Source organism: Giraffa tippelskirchi, chromosome 12 (assembly GCF_054371585.1).
Source record: "Giraffa tippelskirchi isolate mGirTip1 chromosome 12, T2T-mGirTip1v1.2.pri, whole genome shotgun sequence".
NCBI classification, from domain to species: Eukaryota; Metazoa; Chordata; class Mammalia; order Artiodactyla; family Giraffidae; genus Giraffa; species Giraffa tippelskirchi.
Genome location: NC_137286.1, coordinates 33,577,382 through 33,596,899, shown reverse-complemented (window position 1 = coordinate 33,596,899; position 19,518 = coordinate 33,577,382). Strand labels below are relative to the sequence as shown.

The window sequence follows — 19,518 nt, the reverse complement described above, 5'->3', positions numbered from 1 at the left end:
GTTGGGTAAATACCCAGGAGTATGATTGCTGGATGTATGGTGAAACTATCAGTTTGTTTCTTTTTCTTTTTTTCCCCTGATACTAACAGTTATAGCAACTCTTTTGAAAGAGTACAGTTAACTTCAAAACAAGTAATTTATTTGATGTTTAATAAGTCACTCTGATCTAGTAAAAAGTGGGGTCACTCTCAGAAATATACTCTGGTTGGTTGATGCTTCTTTTGCTGTTTGATCCATTCTCGTTTCCTAGATTATTACTGCATGTAAATAAGGTTAAGAGATCATAGACAGTAAAATGTTGGATTCTCTTTCCACAAATTTCTTTTGAATCCAGATTTGTGTGGAAGATGGCCATGGCCTGGGAGTTCGGTGATTGGATGTGACTCAGAATTGGTTTGTGATGGAAAGCGTAAATTTATTTATTTGATCAGCAAACCCTGTAAAATAAGAAGAAAGATCTGCTGGGAATTGACTGATTTAGCATTTATGTAGCATTTTAAGGATTCCAAGGAAGTCTGTTTCTCCACTGATCTCCAGTAGCATATTGGGCACCTACTGACCTGGGGAGTTCATCTTTCAGTGTCCTATCTTTTTGCCTTTTCATACTGTTCATGGGGTTCTCAAGGCAAGAATACTGAAGTGGTTTGCGATTCCCGAACTGAAGGAAGTATATTGGTTTCTTCCCAGCACAGTTGTAATGTAGACTATTAATGTTTTTTTCCATTGATGGATGAGAAATGGAGATTAAGTATTTTTCTTATTCAGTTCAGTTTAGTTCAGTCGCTCAGTCGTGTCCCGACTCTTTGCGACCCCGTGAACAACAGCACGCCAGGCCTCCCTGTCCATCACCAACTCCCGGAGTCTACCCAAACCCATGTCCATTGAGTCAGTGATGCCATCCAACCATCTCATCCTCTGTCGTCCCCTTCTCCTCCTGCCCTCAATCTTTCCCAGCATCAGGGTCTTTTCCAGTGAGTCAGCTCTTCGCATCAGGTGGCCTACTTCGCATCAGGTATTGGAGTTTCAGCTTCAGCATCAGTCCTTCCAATGAATATTCAGGACTGATTTTTTTTTCCTCATTTTTCTCATTAGAGAGCTATAAATCAGATTTTCTCTGTTGTGTGTAGATTGATGTTGAGACTAGTAGATTGATAAAGCTATAAGAATGTAATTTCTCATAAATTCTGGCTTTTAATTGTTTTCAAAGTTAGTAATGAGTTGTTGAAGGATTTGTTGGTTCTAGTTACCTAATCCAGCATTGATGAGAGATTTAGCACAGGCAGATTTAATCTCTTCTTTTAGGTTGGGAGTTGGGAGGGTGGTTATAAAGAATAGTTTCTATAACCTTGGTCACTGAACTAACACTCAAGAGTATTTGTCAAGTAGGTGACTGGAACATCAGTTCCAGGGAGCAGAGGGAAACTTCTTGAGTCCTCTTATATGGTCTGTTTAATGTAACAGTGATCTCACCATCTAAGGTCCCAAGATTATTTTTTGCTAAGTTTTCATGGTCCTTCTGAGGTCCTAATATGACTTCATTACCTCCTTGGATGTGCTTCATATAGCCAACAAACTTGAAAACCCTGGTGCTGCTGCTGGAACCCGAGAGGTTGATTGATTACTGCTGCTGCTGCTGCTAAGTCACTTCAGTCGTGTCCGACTCTGTGCGACCCCATAGACGGCAGCCCACCAGGCTCCGCCGTCTCTGGGATTCTCCAGGCAAGAATACTGGAGTGGGTTGCCATTGCCTTCTCCAGTGCATGAAAGGGAAAAGTGAAAGTGAAGTTGCTCAGTCGTGTCTGACTCTTAGCGACCCCATGGACTGTAGCCTACCAGGCTCCTCCGTCCATGGAATTTTCCAGGCAAGAGTACTGGAGTGGGGTGCCATTGCCTGATTGATTACTAGGGTCTAGAATTTGGGAATTGAAAAGAAGGTATTAGATAACTCTCAGGAACCTCTTCATAAAGCCCATTGAGACTGGCACTAAAACGTTTGTAATTTGACCTTAAGTGCCCTTTAGCGTGCTAAGTGCAGGACAGAGTTCCCCTTTACAATACGTGTGTGACAAACTCCAATAAATAAGTAGCACTGAGTGTTACACAACAATGGGTTTGTTATAAGTTATCCTGGCCAAAGAGCCTCTGTGCCAAAGGCTGGCAGCAAAATGGCACAGGAAGGCGGCCAGCCTCTAGTCTTAACACACACTTGGTCCTGGTAATTGAAAGGTAAAGAAATCTGGGAAGCACTGTTTATCATTTGCAAGGGAGGTGCTTTTCTCTCCCAGGGGCCAAAGGCCAGTTTAATACAGAGCCAGGCCCTTTGGGGTGAGTAAGCCAAGTTTTGAGACCGCTTATTCACCTAGGACTTCCCAATTTTTTTTTTTAAAGTATGAGGAAGGGGAAGAATAAGAGACAACTAAGCATGTTAGCCAGCCTTCAATTTGCCTTACATTCTCTTCATCTTTTTTCTTACTGACATGTGATGTCAGTATTTCCTCTTAGAAGGAAATTTTTTTTCGCTGTCTGCTTTCTTGAAAGTATTTGGAACATAGCTGATCCTAGTGTATCTTTGTCGAATGAATGAGTGGAAGTTCTGTATTCAGCGGGAACATGAGAAAATACCTGATACTTTCTAAAGTAAGAACTGTGGGTTTGTGAGTTATGTTTGTAGAGTTTGTGGTCAAGCCACAAATGATCTCCCGTTTTGCTTCTTTCCCTCCGTCTTCTTTCCCATTGGTTAATTGCTTGTCTTCATCTGTCATTGCGATAGGTTCAGGACAGTTTATTGTCAGTTCACGCTGGACTTGACTGAACTCCTTTCCTCTGAAGTCCTTGCCTCATGCTCCCTCTTGTATTGTTGTTGACAACTTCATCTTCCTGTCCTTTTCAGTCACGCAACATGCTTGGCATAGTTTTTGATGGTTCCCTTTCTTTCTCATAAGTTAGTCTCAAGTTGCCTTTTCTTTTATAAACCTCTTTAGAGTTTTTTTGTTTGTTTGTTTGGGGGTTTTTGCTTTTTGATGTGGCTGTTTTGAATTTTTAATTCATCAGAGGGGTTTTTTTTGTATGCTTATGGGGTAGGCATAGTGCTGGCTGGCAGATCTGAATGACAAGTGACAGACTTAACACCTTGAGTAAAACAGAGATTCAAAGAATTATGGCTAAGTGCAGTTAATTTCAAGAAAAAAAATTTTTTTTCTTTTTAATTTTAATGTCAGCCTTAGCTAGAGAAAATACTTCTGAGAGACATGATGTAGAGCAGAGTGAGCAAACTTCTTCTGTAAAGGGTGAGATATTAAATATTTTAGGGTTTATAGGCCATAAGGTCTCGGTCTCAAACATTTAACTTTGTCTTTGTAGCCTTAGACAACATGTAAACAAAGGAATGTAACCATATACCCATAAAACTTCATTTACAGAAGCAGGTGATGTTTGGGCTGGATTTGGCCCCAGGGTTATGATAAAGAGTATACACTTAGGGTGAAGTGGTAATCCATATCGATTCATGTTTGGAATAACTTTGTTTATTTTTTAATTTTGGAGGCTATCTCCTTAGGTCTGGTTAATTTTTAAAAACACTGGTTAAAGAAGGCCTGTAAGAGAAATAGAGGAAATGTTATCTCTGCCATTCTTTTGTTCACTTACGATTGCGTTATTGGTATTATCTTTACTGCATAGTTTTTTTTTTTTAAGGCATTTTTTTTTTAAAGGCATCTTTTAAAGCCACTTACTCATTTTTGTATGCTTCAGTAGTTAAAAATGTATATAGTTGTACAACATGAATGTACTTAATACTGTTGAACTGTACACTCAAAATGGTGTAAATGGTAAATTATATGTTATGTATATTTTATATGACAGTTTAAACATTTTGATGTAAATCCACTTGTTGTTACGGAACATCACTCATTCCTCAGGTAGCTCAAATACTGCCAGTGATTGGGTAGCATGAAACTTCTTAACGGTGCTGATTTCCATCTGTGCCTTAAGTTCATAAGGCTTAAATTCTTCCTCTTTTTAGTTAGAAGAAAAAGTAAATAAAATATTCAGTATCTTTTCCCCACATCATCCTTTGTGGGTCATCAGTGGGTCATCCTTTGCTCTCCTGGGTGTGCACACAACCACTGGAGAGATACCACTGGGCCAAAGACCAATTTCCTAATATTGATTTAATATTGAGGCAGTACAGTGATAGTCTTGCAAACTGGACTTTTTCTCTGTTTCTTCCCCTGCCTGCATATATTGCTAATGGTGTTATCCTGACCATGTATTTTCATGCTTGTTCTCCCATTCCTAATCCAGCTCTGTTTTCTCATCCATGTTTCTATAGCACTTTATATAAACTTCTCATTATATTGTATTTTAATTATTATAGCTCTCCTTCCTTTTGGGTAACTTGTCTTGATTATGTACTGTATTCCAGGTGCTTAGCTGTGGCACACAAAATGCTCTCATTAAATGTTTTTGTCAAATTATTGAAACTAGAACTTCACCCACACTTTGACAAGCTTCTCAGTGGTTCATAATCTCAGCTTTTTATAGTGACTCAGCCAACTCTTCCTTCCTTTTATAATTTTGGTCAGCCTTAGATTTTTCTCTGAGGCCTAAATCTCATCTTTACTGCCAGCATAGCCCTTTTCCATGTCAATATTTGGCATGAGGAAGATTTAGACATGAGTTACATATGCATAGTATACATCTTTCAGAATAATTATTGTAATTAATCTTGCTGATGTTGATTTGTTAAATATTTATTGATGGACTGCTGTGTACTAGAAACCCTGTTGGGGTACCATAGTGAGCATTTTACATACAAGGAAATTGAGAAGTTGGATGATTGATATAAGATTATATAACATGTTAATAACAGAACTGAAACTAGGTCCTAGGTCTCCTGGCGCATGGTCCACTCCATAGAAGGGAGTTGCTGTGAGAAGTTAGAGCAGCATAGTTGGGATGATCTGTATGAGGGGGTTTGCTCATGATCATCCCAGCCTCTACTTGAGTGTTTTAAAAATTGAGGCGCTCAGTCTTACAAAAGGAAATTATGTTTATTCAGACTATGTTGAAGGTTCTGTTTGGCATACCAGTCACCTGGTTCATCCTTTCGGGGTGGTCAGATGGGGATCAAACTATAAATTCAGTTCAGGATTCTCTGGGAAGGCGTGGTTTGGAGAATTCTGTGGGGTCTTTGCCGCTGGAGGAGTAGTTGACTGACATGTGGTGGCCAAATAGAGTCTCAGAGACAGCGAGTGACTGAGTGCTGTGGTGTTGATGCGTACCTTGGTGTGGCCTCTGCAGGATTACGTCAGTATGGTCCTTGTCATCATTTGGTGGTTCAGAAATTGCTAACCCAGAGTGATAAATTTTTAAGAAAAGAGATCACATTAACCAGAAGATCTAAAAACAGGCCTGTAAGTCAAAATATATCAACTGAAAGTGGCAGATGTATATCCGTCTCAAGATCTGGAATCTGTCTAAACCCAGGGATTCCCTTCCTACTGAGGTCTAGCCTGAGACTGAGTTAAAACATCAGAAAATGGCTTGCTTGGTAAGCATGGAATTCAGAGCCACTTGGACAGAATCTTTCTTTGAACTTCAAGTTATGAGGACTTGGCCTTCTTTTACTCTGGTTATTTCTCTCTTAATCAATGGCTGGACATTCAGAATCAGACCACCTGGACTTGTGTGGAGCTACTGCTGTGTTCTTGCCCTCCACTTTTTTGATATAGTCAGTTGTCAAAAAAGCCTCGATGGTTACCAATTCCCTTATGAAGGGCAGAGCTTTAGATTTTCAGGAGTACTGCTTATTTCATATTCACTGTTACTTGGGTACTTTATGAAATCTGCTATTCCATGAGATTTGTGGTAATTTGTGCTCCCCACTGAGCACTTTCTGTGAGCATACTGACTTTAGTCCCTTTTTTTTTCTGCAGGGTCATCTAGTAGCAGGCACCCAAATCAGGCAACTCCAAAGAAAAGTGGCTTAAAGAATGGCCAGATGAAGAATAAAGATGATGAGTGTTTTGGGGATGATATTGAGGAGATCCCAGACACAGATTTTGATTTTGAAGGGAACCTGGCCCTTTTTGACAAGGCAGCTGTGTTTGAGGAAATTGATACCTATGAGAGGAGAAGTGGTACCCGTTCCCGGGGCATCCCAAATGAGCGGCCTACTCGGTACCGCCACGATGAGAACATCCTAGAGTCAGAGCCCATTGTCTACCGTCGGATCACAGTGCCCCAAAATGTGAGCAAGGAGTTCTGCACAGGTAAGTTAACCCCACATCCCACTGGCTGTTCTCCGCTTCTCCCCCACTTTTTTTTTTTGGTACTTGAAACAGAATGACCCAGATTCTGAAGTCAAGAGTCTTGTAGTAGGAAGTAGCTTAAGTGGCATGGTCATTGGCCCATTATATTGTCTTTTAGAGATTGTGGCCAGTTTATCATCCTGCCTACCACTCGATTGGGACGGGGGCTGATTTTTCTACATGTCCATTTATATCCTGCACCTGGCAGGATCTGGTCTGCTGTTTATTGAGTATGTTATGGTTAACAACTAAAGGCCTAGAGGCTAACTTTCTAGCTTGACATAGTTAGATCTGTTTTCACTTTGGCTTTCCTGTTACTGCCTGTAGATTTTACCAGAAGTTCAGCTTTGTTGCACTGGTTGTTTGCTGGGGTAAGAAATAGTCAGAGTTGAGTGGTTGAAACCATTGGCTAAAATTAGGGTTTCCACAAATTACATTTGTTTACTAGACTGTCCTCATTTCCTGCTAGCCCTGGTCATTGAGGAGCTAGTCATAAAGTTCAGTGACAGTAGTACCTTGGTAGTTATGTATAGGTCACTGTGTATGATAGCCTAGTCTCTTAACTCAGTAATTTTAAAGTCTTTCTCTTTTTTTTTAGCGTAAGAATCTTTTCTTCAAACATGGCCTTTGAGGCAGCTGTGGGACAGGTGGTCTGTGTCATCCCTGTCTCTGTCCCCCCCAAACTTATTAACTGGGCTTCTTGGAATACAAATAGAAACTATCATTATTGAGTGATTTAGGAGCTAAAGGGGGAATCATAATCGTTTTAATAAGGCTAATAATCGTTTTGGCTTGAAGTCTTGAAAATAGGGTAGCAGTAGCTTGAAAGCTAGTAGCAGTTACAGGGAGATTTATGGAGACAGCTTAATTTTATTTTGTGGAAAATCAGATAGGCATGTCATTTTTGTAGACATCAGTGGGGCTCTGTTGTATTTGGTTTTGCTGTGTGTAAAAGGTTCCATGTGAAAAGAAAATAAGCAGATTGTCAGTAGAAGACAGAAGTTAGTAGTCTTTCTTAACCTTTCAGACTCTGGTAGGCATGCCTCTTTGCTAACGTAGATTGCTTAAGTGATACTGGCAGTGTGACTTGCTGGACTCCTTTAATTTTTTCTTTTTTTTTACCACCCGTGTTAAGGCAAATAATGTAACTCAGAATCAGACTTCATTTAAATTGCCAGGTTTTAAGCTTTTCAAAGGCAGCTGTCATGCAGCAGGCTGGTAGTATGTATACTTAGATCCTGCCATCCATCCACTTCTGACTGCTCTCCATTTTACTGCCGTCAGTGACAAAATAAGCTGCTTCTACTGGTAACTCTCTGGAAGCTGAGGTGGTTGGCTCATGCTGTATGTGACTTCCCAGAAGTTCCTAAGCTTGGGGAGATTATGGCCTGCCTCGGAGTGAAGTGGCCAGAAAGGAGACAATAGCAGCAAGAATCAGGAAAGATTATCAGATCCAAAAGAGCCTAAAAAAACATTTGCCAAAGTAGACAACAGAAGAAGTGGGAACTTTTTCTTACTGTGTACTCCATTTCCCCAGCTTAGTCTTCACACTTTGTTTAGTTTAATGAAAGAAATGAAAGTTCCCTCTTCTCATATTTTTCCACAATTGTGATTAACAGACATACTACAAAGGACATGTGCTAGACGTTGGCCAGGAACTCAGATATGGTGGCTTGTGGTGTGTAGCAACCAGTTGGATTTCACTGGAGCATTGACAGTGAAGGGAGAAGAGGTCCTACAGCGTCATCCATCTGGTTTTTCTCTTTGTTCTCAGGAGTGATAAAGAGTGGAATTGAAGTCCTTTTGTCAGGCAGGGTCTATGCTGGAAACGAGCAAGCAAGCAGTTAATCTTGCTGAGCAACTTCTCCCACAAGTGATTTTATCTCTTCTGCTGCAAGGCTTGTGCCTTGAAGCAGGTTTTTACTCAGTGTTATTTATGTAGTGCCTGGCTGGGAGCACTTTTCCAGTTGGATCTACTATCCAAATGTTAGGATCAGAATAAGGCAAAGTATCTGGAAAATATGGGGAAACACGCTAGGACCAAAAAATGTTAGGTTACTTGATCACCTAGTGTAATTTTCTCATTTTTACAGATTGAGGACTTTGAGGTCCAGAGAGGCAAAGGCACTTACAAACCTTATCTGTCACTTTTCTTTTCCTTTTCTGAATGTAGATAAGTTAAAGAGAAAGAAGGATATGAGGATAGTTTAATGGCACTTAGATTTTAATATAGTCTTTTCTCTTTACTTCCCTTAGAAGTAGACCAACTTAGATCAGCAATTGTGGAGAGTGGCTTGGCTTGCTCCCCAGTCTAGCCTTGTGGCATTCATGTCCTAGAACTCCAAACCAATTTTCTGCTAATACCCAGAGCAGCAAAAGAACAACATGTTTACTACCCGTTTGGTAATGGTTTGGGTGTCAGGAATCTGGCAGCTTGCTGCTGGTATCCTACACATTGGCTGCATGCTAAGTGGTGTTGACAGTTTCTAAGCTGTTCTTCTCTCATTGCTCATATTCCTCTTGGCAGTACTCTTTGCCAACTGTGTGTGTGGTGGGGGCAGTGTTATAAAAGGTCTATTGATTGGGAAAACACATTCAGGAAGCAACTAAATTTAGCTCTTTGTTTAACCCAAATCTTTTCTCTCTGGAAAGCCCCTTTGGGTCCTTTAACTGAGCTGCTGTCTCCAGCAGATTGTCGGACATTCCTCCAGCTTGGACCTACCCTGCTAAATAATGGTATCCAGCAGTTGCAGACATGTTGGTTAAGTTTGGCTATAAAATGCAAGATGTGTGTGAGCACTCTATGTTCAGAAGTGAGAGGTCCCCAAAGAACACCAGTTAGGAGAGTGGTAAGTCTTCAGAGAAGAATCTTTGCTCAACATTGATAATATTGTAAAAGTAATATTTAAGATAGATTGGGCCAGTCAAAATGCTGTGCTTATTATGTGTAAGTCACTCTAAGACAATCCTTGCACCCATGTTATTAAGATGTACCAGGAAATGGGAAGATACCATATATGCCTGAAGTCTAGTGAGAATGTGGACATTAAATCCACGGGGTGTTGAGAGGCAGGAGAGGTACTGAAGGTGGGGTGATCAGGGAAGGCTTCACAGAAGGAGCAGGGCAGAAGCCTTGAAACATGGGCAAGATTTCATCAGAGAGGAAGAGGAAGATATTTATGGGTAGGCTGGGCAGATGCTGGCGCATAGTGTGAGTAAAGGACTGTGTGGGAGATTGGCTGTTGGCTGGTTTGACTAGGGTAGAGATTTTTGTGGGGGGTGGAGGGCGGAGTAGGAGTTGAAAACAGCTTTAGACCAGAGCACAGAGAGCCTTATGTGCTAATGCTGTCCCCTGTTTTATGATCATGAAGAGCAACTGAAGGATTCTGAAAAAGACATGATCCGAAATCTGTTTTAGAAAGATTTATTAGTCTTTTTGAAGACAGGTCTTATATAGAATTCAGGTTAGAATTTAAGGAGAGAGACCAGAGCAGGAAGAAAAGTGAGGCTGATGATACAACTCATGTGTCAGGGGTTTGGACTTCTGAGTGGAAAAGAAGACAGAAATGTGAGAGAAGTGACAAAGGGGAATTTGATACGATTTCATGATTGAAAACAGACTGAAGAGGGTTGAGTGAGCAAGAGGATTCAAAGGCATAGTATGTGCAGGGCATGAATGGCGATGAGAGTCTAGTTGTGGTTAGATTGCATGTATTTAGAATAGGCCAAGACTACATGTTTTTGTGATTTTCTTCCTGCACTGCTATTTGGCTGCGCCCTAAGAAAGCAGATAGTAGTGTTGCCACACTAAGGGACTTACTAATCATTAAAGGCTTCCATGAAGAGGCTTCTGTAGGCTCAGAGAATTGAGTTATGTAGCCGCGTGAGGACTCCTGAACCTATTTCCTTATCTACAAAGGGATAATACTTGTCATTTAAATGAGGTCATGTGATTGCAGCCAGTTAAGCTGACTGTGCTCTTTTCCCCACTCCCCACGGGGCCTGGTGTGCAGTGGCTGCAAATAGCACCCTCCTCGGTAGGGCATGCAGTCTGTTGCCTGCACAGGTTGCCCTAAGGGACTTTGGAGATAGCCCTTTCCCATGGACACTCATGACTGCCATGCTGTCATCAGTCGAGGCTCCAGACTTGTATGTTAGGTGCCTTTGGAAAGCCCCAGGTCAGGGCACAGTGACCAGGGTCCACACTGGCCAGGTCATAATGTCCATACATACCAGGCTTCAGAACAAGGAGCATGTGATTGAGGCCCTCTGCAGGACCAAGTTCAAGTTCTTTGGCCACCAGAAGATCCATATCTCCAAGAATTGGGGACTTGCTAAGTTTAATGTGGATGAATTTGAAAACATAGTGGCAGAAAAGCGGCTCTTCTTGAATGGTTGTGGGGTCAAATACATCCCTAATTGTGGCCCTCTGGACAAATGGTGGTCCCTGTACTCATTAGAGCCTTGGTGCTGCCCCTCCTTACTCATGCTCACCAATAAATCCTGCTTTCCTGTCAAGGAAAAAAAATGAGATCATGTAGAAAGCAGCTAGTGCAGTGTCCAGCTTATAATTATTGTTCAGTCAGTAGTGTGAATTGCGGAGACACTCACAGTAAAGTTACTTCAAAGCATCAACATTTATAAAAATTTTTACTAGGCACTATTCTGGATCCTCTGGGTAAGTCATTGTCTGTCACCTCAGGGGCCTTAGAATATAGGGTAACCAGATGTGTAAACAAGTAAATTATGGAAGTGTTTGCAAGATTTAGAGGTGGCAGAAAGGGGAGGGGAAGGAGAAACATTATGATTGATGTCATAGTATTGGATGTTTGGGGGTATCACCTGTATCCTGGGCACCATTCTAAGCTCTTCACATGCTTATCATAGTTTTCGTAGCATCTCTGGGGTTACACTGTTATACTCTTTTTATGTATATATATTTAAAATTTATTTGTTTTTGGTTGTGCTGGGTCTTCACTGCTGTGTGCCTGCCTTCTCTAGCTGTGGCAAGCAGGGGCTGCTCTTTGTTGCGGTATGCAAGCTTCTCATTGGGTGGCTTCTTGTTGTGGAGCATGGGCTCTAGGCCTGCAGACTTCAATAGTCGTGGGCTTAGTTGCCCTGCAGCATGTGGGATCTTCCCAGACCAGGGATTGAACCTGTGTCTCCAACATTGGCAGGCAGATTCCTATCCTCTGTACCGCCAGGGAAGTCCCAGAGTTTTAAGAGTTTAAGTCCAAACTAAGGGCTGGGGGATCTGGAGCCATCACATTATGCCCTGACACTTGAGTTTTCATCAAGGTATCAGTTCATCATTTTAAAAACTGAATTGGTCTCTGCAAATGTGACCTTTTTGCTATTGTATGCTCTTTGCCATTTCACAGCCACAAGTGTCTAGCCAGAGCAAGAAACGAGTTTGATTTCAGTGTATCCACCATCCTGCTTGAATTCAATATATCAAAGCTAAGTTAGTCATTCACCCCCACCCATATCTTTGACTCCTTAGTATTCCCATTTCTTTCAGTGGAATCACCATTCTTTTAAGTGTCCAGAGTGAAACTTTGTGGCCATCTTTGCTTCTTCCTTCTCATAGAAATTCATGACTAGAAAGAACCCTGGAAGCCATTTTTTTCTGATTTAATAACACATTGATTCCTTCTGCAGCAGTTTTGACAAGGAGTTTACCTTTATCCTTGGCATTCATTGACTCCAGATTCTCTTCTTGCTCATGTGTGGCCCTTGAAATTGTCGTGACCTTTTAGTTTATAGTGCTACCCTGCAGGCTCCCTTTGTCTCTTGAAATCAATTCTGTATAACATCATCCTGTATGAAACAAGGTGGCTTACAATGCCTTCTGACGTCTGGCCCCGCCCACTATTCTAAGCTAGTCCTGTAGGCCTTGGGCTCCAGGCAGGGAAGTTTTCATCTGCTCCTGTCACACCCGTTCCAGCCCCTGGAACTTTGTTCATAGCCCCTCCCCCACCCTGAGTGTGCTCTCTTTCTATCATTGTGACTAGGATTCTGCCTGTCTTTCAAGCATGGTTCAGATTGAGGATTTGACACTACCTGCAACTCCTGGCTTGAAATCCACATTTTACACCTGTGGTCAGGATAACACAATTTTGTGTTCTCTGATATTTGCACATGTGTATATTTTTCTTCCAGCTAGATTGTAAGACTAAGAATGTGGTTTGTTCTCATATTCTTTTTATTTGCTCTGTTTCCTGCCATTCCCCACCCCATCACTGGCTTGATGTATTATTACATTTGTAAACATTTGTTGATCATATTTGGATCTTTCTTTTTTCTCCCCAACTTTAAAAAAAAAATTATTTTTATTTATTTGTAGTTGTGCCGGATCTTAGTTGTGGCCATGTGGGATCTAGTTCCCTGGCCAGGGATCTAGCCTGGGCCCTCTTCATTGGGAGCATGGAGTCCTAGCCACACTGGACCACTAGGGAAGTCCCTTCCCAACTTTTTATATTGAGAAAAATTAAAAATTTCAGAAAAGTTGCTATAATAATGTAATGAACAAATGTGTGTCCTTCATTTAGATTCACCAATTAACATTTTGCTACATTTACTTTATATAAATACATAAACACACACCCCTGAACAACTTGAGATTTAGCTGAACTCATTATATTTTGTTTTTTTACGTTTCACCCCTACTTACGTATGTATTCAATAGGATGTTGCTCTCTTCAGTCATACTACAAGATTGCTCTGAGAAAATTTAAAATTAATACAGACGTATTATCTAGTATACATTTCATATGCAGAGCTTTCCTGTTGTCCCAGTTACGTCCTTTATAGTTGTATTTTTAATCAACCATTGCGTGTTACATTTATTTGTCAGATCTCTTTCATATCCTTTAATCAGGACAGTTCCCACAACTTTTGTTGTCTTTTGTGATACTGACATTTGTGAAGAGTCTAGACCAGTTGATTTATAGAGTACCCCTTAGTTTTGATATATTGATTGTTTCCTTTCGATGTGTTTCATGTTAAACATTTTTCCCAGAGTTTGGTGGTGCTCTGTCTCTTGTGGGATATCACATAGTAAGAGGACATAGCATCAGTTTGTCCTGTCCCTGAGGCAAGTTTGATCACTTGGTAAGGTGTTGTCCAACAGATTTCTTCTTTGTAAAGATACTTTCCCCTTTGTAATCAATGAGTCATCTTATCAGGAAGTCCTTTACCTCTTGAGTCCAAAGCTTGTTCCACTAGAGCTTTAACCTGAAGGAATGAGGTCCAGTGAGGCTAGGAGGTTGGTCTCGTTGTTAATGGGGGAAGGAACAAGCGGGGAGTCAGAAACATCTTATCCACGCTTGCCTTTGGTTACAGCTGGACTCTTATCCAGCTGCAGAATGGAATGCCCCAAAGCTGTTGCACAGGTTTCCTTCCCATTCATTCATGAATTCAACACATACTTCTGTAGCCCCTCCACTAGGCACTGTGCTAGCACTGAAGGCACAGTGGAAAAGGGGATATGGCCATGAACAAGGCAGAGTTACTGCCCTCGTGGAGCTTACAGTCTAGCGAAGTAGATAGTCCAAAAGGAAGGCAAGAGTTATTTGCAAATTGTATTAAGCACAGTGAAGGAAGTAAGCAACATGCTGAGACTGAGGGATGTTTAAACTGAGACCTGAAGAAGGAGGAATCAGCCGTGTGTGGTGTGGAGGAGCATTGAAAGAGAGAGGAGAATGCCAGAAGAGGGAAAGCACGTGAGGAGATGAGCTTCCTAAGCCCACAAGGAACCTGGAATACTTAGGACGCAGAAGGCAACCAGATGCCTGGAGCCTCTGGAGTTGAGGTCCAAGGTAAAGGAGCTGTAGTATGCGGGGCCAGATCATGAGAGGCCTTGTGGACCCTTATAAAGAGTATTAGGAGTATTTAGCTGTCTTGTAACAAATTCTTCTTTCAAAGATACACCTGATACCAAATTGTGTTTTATGGCAGCCTTAATATAAGTCTACAGGGGCTGTCTGTACATTGTGGGTCTGAAGGTGTGAATTTACCAGTGGTTCTATACTCCAAAAAAGAACTCATGATATCGCCACCCAGTTATGTGATCACCACAGGGTGGAATAAGAATTCCTAGTCCTGGAGAAATCCCAGTGCCCGTAAATGAGCTCTGCTCCTCATTGATAAGACATGGGATACACACAGCCTTTCCAGGTATAAGTCCCTGCCAATGTGAGGATAGAGTTTGGATTGGAGATGACAGTTTGCCGTGGGAGCCTTGTTATGCAACAGAAAGGCAGGGAGGTTTGAAGGAGCAGGAGGGATGTACATGCTGAGGCTGTGGAGGAAGACTTGGACATGACGCTGGAAGGCTTCTGAGGGTGGGGAGGTGCAGTGGAGGGTGTGAGGACATGTCCGTGTGTCCATAAGGGAGGGAAAGGCCCTGGATGGTGTGTGGTGGAAGGAGCAGTGTGAAAGTGACAGAGACACGAAGAAGGGGCAGCGTACATGACGCTGGGCCTCAGGGCTTCACGGCCCTGCCTCCATCTGTGGGGTGAGCTGTGTGGGGAAGAAGCATCTTCTCTCCTGGCCTGTACTGGGTGTGCTTAGCCGTTTTCCTTGATATCCTAAGGTTAATCAGATCCTAAGAAGGGCTCTGCTTGTCACGAACTGGCTATAATTATATCTCTCTTATTTCACCGACAGCTGTAAAGAACATATTAATATTAAAAGAAGCCCTACCCACTAATGTTATTGCCTTGGTTCCCAAACAATTAACATCCACCTTCCAACCCAAACATAACTGGGCTTGGCCCATGTTCAGGCTTCAGCAGTGTTATTGTTTGCACTTCACACGCTATGTTCTTGGTGTCCTTCCTTCGGAGTTTATTTTATTCCCTCTGCCTGTTTCTGATAAGCAAGTCTGCTTGTTGGACTTTGTGCATAAATGTTGAAAAGGAACATTTTGTGGTGTTGGCATGTTCCTTTCAGAGATACAGAGTAGAGTACAGTGAAGTCCTGGATGCCGTGACTGGTAGACTGAACAGAAAGGATTCCTGGCCAGATCTTTCCCTGGGCTACAAAAGGTGCCAGTTCATCAGGGCCCCTTCCCCCTGTGGGGAGATGTAATAGATACAGTTTCTGGCTACAGCAGCCAGCCATCCAGAGTGGGGTAAGCTCTCCTCCTGCTGTACCATCAGTCATATACCTCTAAGAACTGTGAGGAGAAAGCAGAAGATGCTCAGCCTGCCCCCGGAGAGCCCTCAGAACCGGAGAGGAGGCACCTGCACGTGTAGTGCAAGACCAAGTTCCAGAAAGCAAGTTTGATTAGTGGAGCGGCAGGCACAGGATGCACTGCCCTGACCTGTTTCAGATTCACCAGAAAAGGGAATAAGGAGGTAAAGAACTGCACAGACTGGAGGGAGAGCTCGCCTTGCGTGACTCTGTAGGTGAAGAGGGTGTTTGAAGTAGGCAGGTTCGTGACTTGTCTGACAGGTTTAGGGTTGTTAGTATCTTAGGATTCCTGAGAATTCATTCAGCTTTTTCGCACTGCTATCAGTGGTTCCCAATTAGTTCTGATAATATGTGCTTGTCTGAAGTCAACCATAAAAAAATGACTGTTTAATCAGCTGTTGACATGCAATCAGGCTACAGCCCCCAGCATCGGCATTTGGGGTATCAACAGCTCATGTTTCAGAAGGGGCGGGGGCGAGGTGAGGCTCACTGTCTGTCGTGTCTGCCCCCAGCAGGAGTAGGACTCAGACAGGTGGAGGAGCTCAGTTAACCAACAGGATAATGTTCATTTTGTCATGGAGATGGTTTTTATTATTACATTATTATTTTGCCTTTCCTTGAGAGAATACAAACGTGGGTACTGTAAGTTCAGTCTTTATGCTTGGGTTTCTATTGTTAAAATGTATAGCCACAGCCTGATTCTCTGTGGTTTTAGGGCTCTATGTAGGCAGGACTGGATACCTGATAGAACCTCAGGAAATTGATCCTGAAGTCATCAGTGAGGAAGAGAAATTTTTCTATACAGGGCTCTGGAACCAGCAGGATGGTGATGAACTTTCTGATGAAAACTTCTGCCTTAGAGTTCAGCCACACAAGAAATGGTAGATTTGCATCATTTATATGTTTGAGTACCTGATGACATCTTGCCTCTGTTGGTAAATAAATACAGCTGAAATGACAGAACTGAGGTGGGGGTCGAGAAAGGAAGAGGCTTATTTCCCTACTTTGAGGGGTTTATAGTGCAGTACAGATGAGGACACAGGATCTAAAAAGGCACCTGAGGGACTTCCCTGGGGGGTCCAGTGATTTAAGACTCTACGCATCCAATCCAGGGGCCCCAGAGTCCATCCCTGGTCAGGGAACTAGATCCCACATGCCAGCTGCCAAATAAATTTTTAAAGGGGTGTAGGGGGCATGTGATCCATCCAGACAAAATTAGATACATGCAAAATCCCTCGATAACTCGCTGATTGGAACCTGTGTTTCTTGGTCTGCCAGTGAGCCCAAATAGGGCTCTTTGGCAGAGAGTTTGCTCCTTTGGGGCCAGTCCAGTGGCTTTAACCTTTGTAAGGTGGCATTGGACGTCAAGGCAAAAGATCACAGTTTTTGACTTTGCTGTTTCTTTCCTGTCCTGGTTTTCTGGGCTCTGAAACAGCACCTTGCTACTGTACATATAATGCTATAGACTTCTTCAAGTGTACTGAGCTACTGAAGACTTTGATCTTGTAAAACCAAGTATTTTTGATGGTGTACTTTCAGTGACTATGATTCTCCCTAATCTTTATTGAGTTGCAGTTCGTTTATGGTGAGTAAAAGATTTCTTCTGAGTAGCTTAAAGCAAACCATAGGTTACTTTCCATATACTCTTTCTCTTTGGTAAGAGTTTTAGGTTACAGTCACCCAAAGAGGGGAAAACAACAACTTATTTGAGAAAGCAAGTTTCTAGTTGAATTTCTTTGGCCAAACGGAAGGGCTAAGTAGAAGAAAGTAGGAGGAAGAGGATGTGGGGAGCAGGAGGGATGAACAGGTCATCCTGCCTGAAAATTGAATAGCAGGGACCAGAGGGTCAGGAGGGTTAGCTAGTGTCTGTTCCACTCTAGGCAAGAATAAGGGGTCTGGTTATGAGGAAAACCTCACAGCCAGGAGTGGCATTTCCCCTACTTTGAGAAAAGCATGTTCTAATGTGGTTGGCAGCCTTTTCTTGATAGTACCAGGTATGTGTTGGTGGATTTGGCCTTCACTGTCTAAAGGTAAACTTGTAAGAGAGGTCAAGTTCACCCCTGCTCTATGGTAGCCTGAACAGGTCGTTATGCAGTTCCATACCCACTGCTTGAGCTCTGGAGAGCTGCATAGCGTGCCGGTGTCCTGGATTATACAGATGGGCTGAAGAGGGTCAGTCTTAAAGTCTTGGCTTTCGCAGATCAGCTCCACCATTTGAAGAACTGGTTTCCTGTAATCACTTTGCCTTTTTCCTTACCTCCTTTCAAACTGCAGACTCTGGCCTGGTTGTCCCAAGTATTTCCTATGAGCTGCATAAAAAGCTGTTGGCTGTGGCTGAGAAGCATGGCTTGACTCTGGAGCGGAGACTGGAGATGACAGGCGTGTGTGCCAGTCAGATGGCATTGACCCTGCTTGGAGGACCCAACAGGTAAATGCCCCCAGGTGGGCGGGGGCTGAGTGTGGGGTGACGCTTCTCTGCCTCGGCACCACCTTGATGCCTCACACATACGGGGTTCCGTTGCTGCTCCTCTAACGTGAGTCTCTGTGAAGTCACTTTCCTGGACGCTACACAGCTTGTGTTTGCCATTCTCACCCCTGTCCTGGGAGTCCTCATTATTCTTCTAGTGTTTATGCGTGCTCAGTCGTGTCTGACTCTTTGTGACCCTATGGACTATAGCCCCCGCTCCAGCTCCTCTGTCCATGGGGATTCTCCAGGCAAAAATACTGGAGTGGGTTGCCATGCCCTCCTCCAGGGGATCTTCCCAACCCAGGGATTGAACCCACATCTCTTATGTCTCCTGCATTGTTGGCAGGCGGATTTTTTACCACTAGCACCACCTGGGAAGCCTCTTCTCCAACAAACCACTGTTTGATTCTTCCTTCCTGGTAGCAGTTGACTCTAAGACTCCTGCCAGCTACCAGAGGCTTGCCTTCTAAGAACCTCCAGAGACTCAGTTTTGGTACAGCTGAGTGATAGGGAACTTCTGAGGGTACTTCAGTAATGCTATAACATGATTAGTTTTGTGTTTTAAAAACTTTGGCTGAGTAGATTAGCAGAGACAAGGTTGGAGGCCATGAGACCAGTTAGAAAATTGTAACAGAAAACTGAGCCAGGGGCCAGGTGATGGTGGTCCCAAGTAGGGAAGAGAGGATCAGAGAAGTGGGTAGATGAAGGAACTTTTTAAGGTAAAATCAAGAGGGCAGGGTATTGAGTGGATATGAAAGGTGATTGAAAATAAAGTGTCAGTGATCACTGAACTTAAAGCACTCGAGCCTGGACACTGGGATGGACAGTGATAGCAGTCACTGTGATAAGGAACGTGGAAAGAGGAGCAGGCACGGAGGAGGTGGTAGGTTTTGTTCTGGATATGTTGAGTTTAGGACTGTGAGACATGCAGATGGACCATTAGCAATCTGGATCTGGTACGTGGTATAAGAATAGGCAGGCTCCGTTAAGGAGAAGGTGTGGAGAGAGGAAAGGGCCTGGGGTCCTTCCTCTTTGGTCAGCTTCTTGTGGTTTACTGTCCTTGTGCCTGTCTGTTCTCTCAGTGTCTGAGCTCTCAGAAGGGCTGACAGTACTGTTGTTTGCAGCAGTTGCTGGCTTTCCTTTGAGAAAAATACCTCCGTAATCACTTTAATGTATGTTAATTGTTGTTCAGTCATGTCCGACTCTTTGCGACCCCATGGACTGCAGCACACCAGGCTTTCCTGTCCTTCACCAACTCCTGGAGCGTGCTCAAACTCACATTCGTTGAGTTAGTGATGCCATCCAACCATCTCGTCCTCTGTTGTCCCCTTCTCCTCCTGCCTTTAATCTTTCCCAGCATCATGGTCTTTTCTAATGAGTCGGCTCTTCACAGCAGGTGGCCAAACTATTGGAACTTCAGCTTCAGCATCAGCCCTTCAATGAATATTCAGGGTTGATTTCCTTTAGGATTGACTGGTTGGATCTCCTTGCAGTCCAAGGGACTCTCAAGAGTCTTCTCCGACACCACAGTTCAAAAACATG

At 43.0% G+C, this 19,518-nt stretch overlaps 1 protein-coding gene and 1 non-coding gene across 3 annotated transcripts in view; both read left to right on the top strand.

Moving 5' to 3' along the window:
- Nucleotides 1–19,518, top strand: part of EDC3 (enhancer of mRNA decapping 3) — a 50,501-nt gene that overhangs the window by 23,159 nt on the left and 7,824 nt on the right. For both annotated transcript variants that reach the window (XM_081549460.1, XM_081549461.1), the window contains 2 exons: nucleotides 5,937–6,272; nucleotides 17,784–17,937. In XM_081549460.1, coding sequence (XP_081405586.1) covers nucleotides 5,937–6,272; nucleotides 17,784–17,937 — 490 coding nt within the window. The remainder of the gene's footprint in view (nucleotides 1–5,936; nucleotides 6,273–17,783; nucleotides 17,938–19,518) is intronic.
- LOC145530678 (small nucleolar RNA SNORA70) lies at nucleotides 10,265–10,405 on the top strand. Its single transcript, XR_014071990.1, has one exon. It is a non-coding gene; the product is annotated as a small nucleolar RNA SNORA70 (small nucleolar RNA).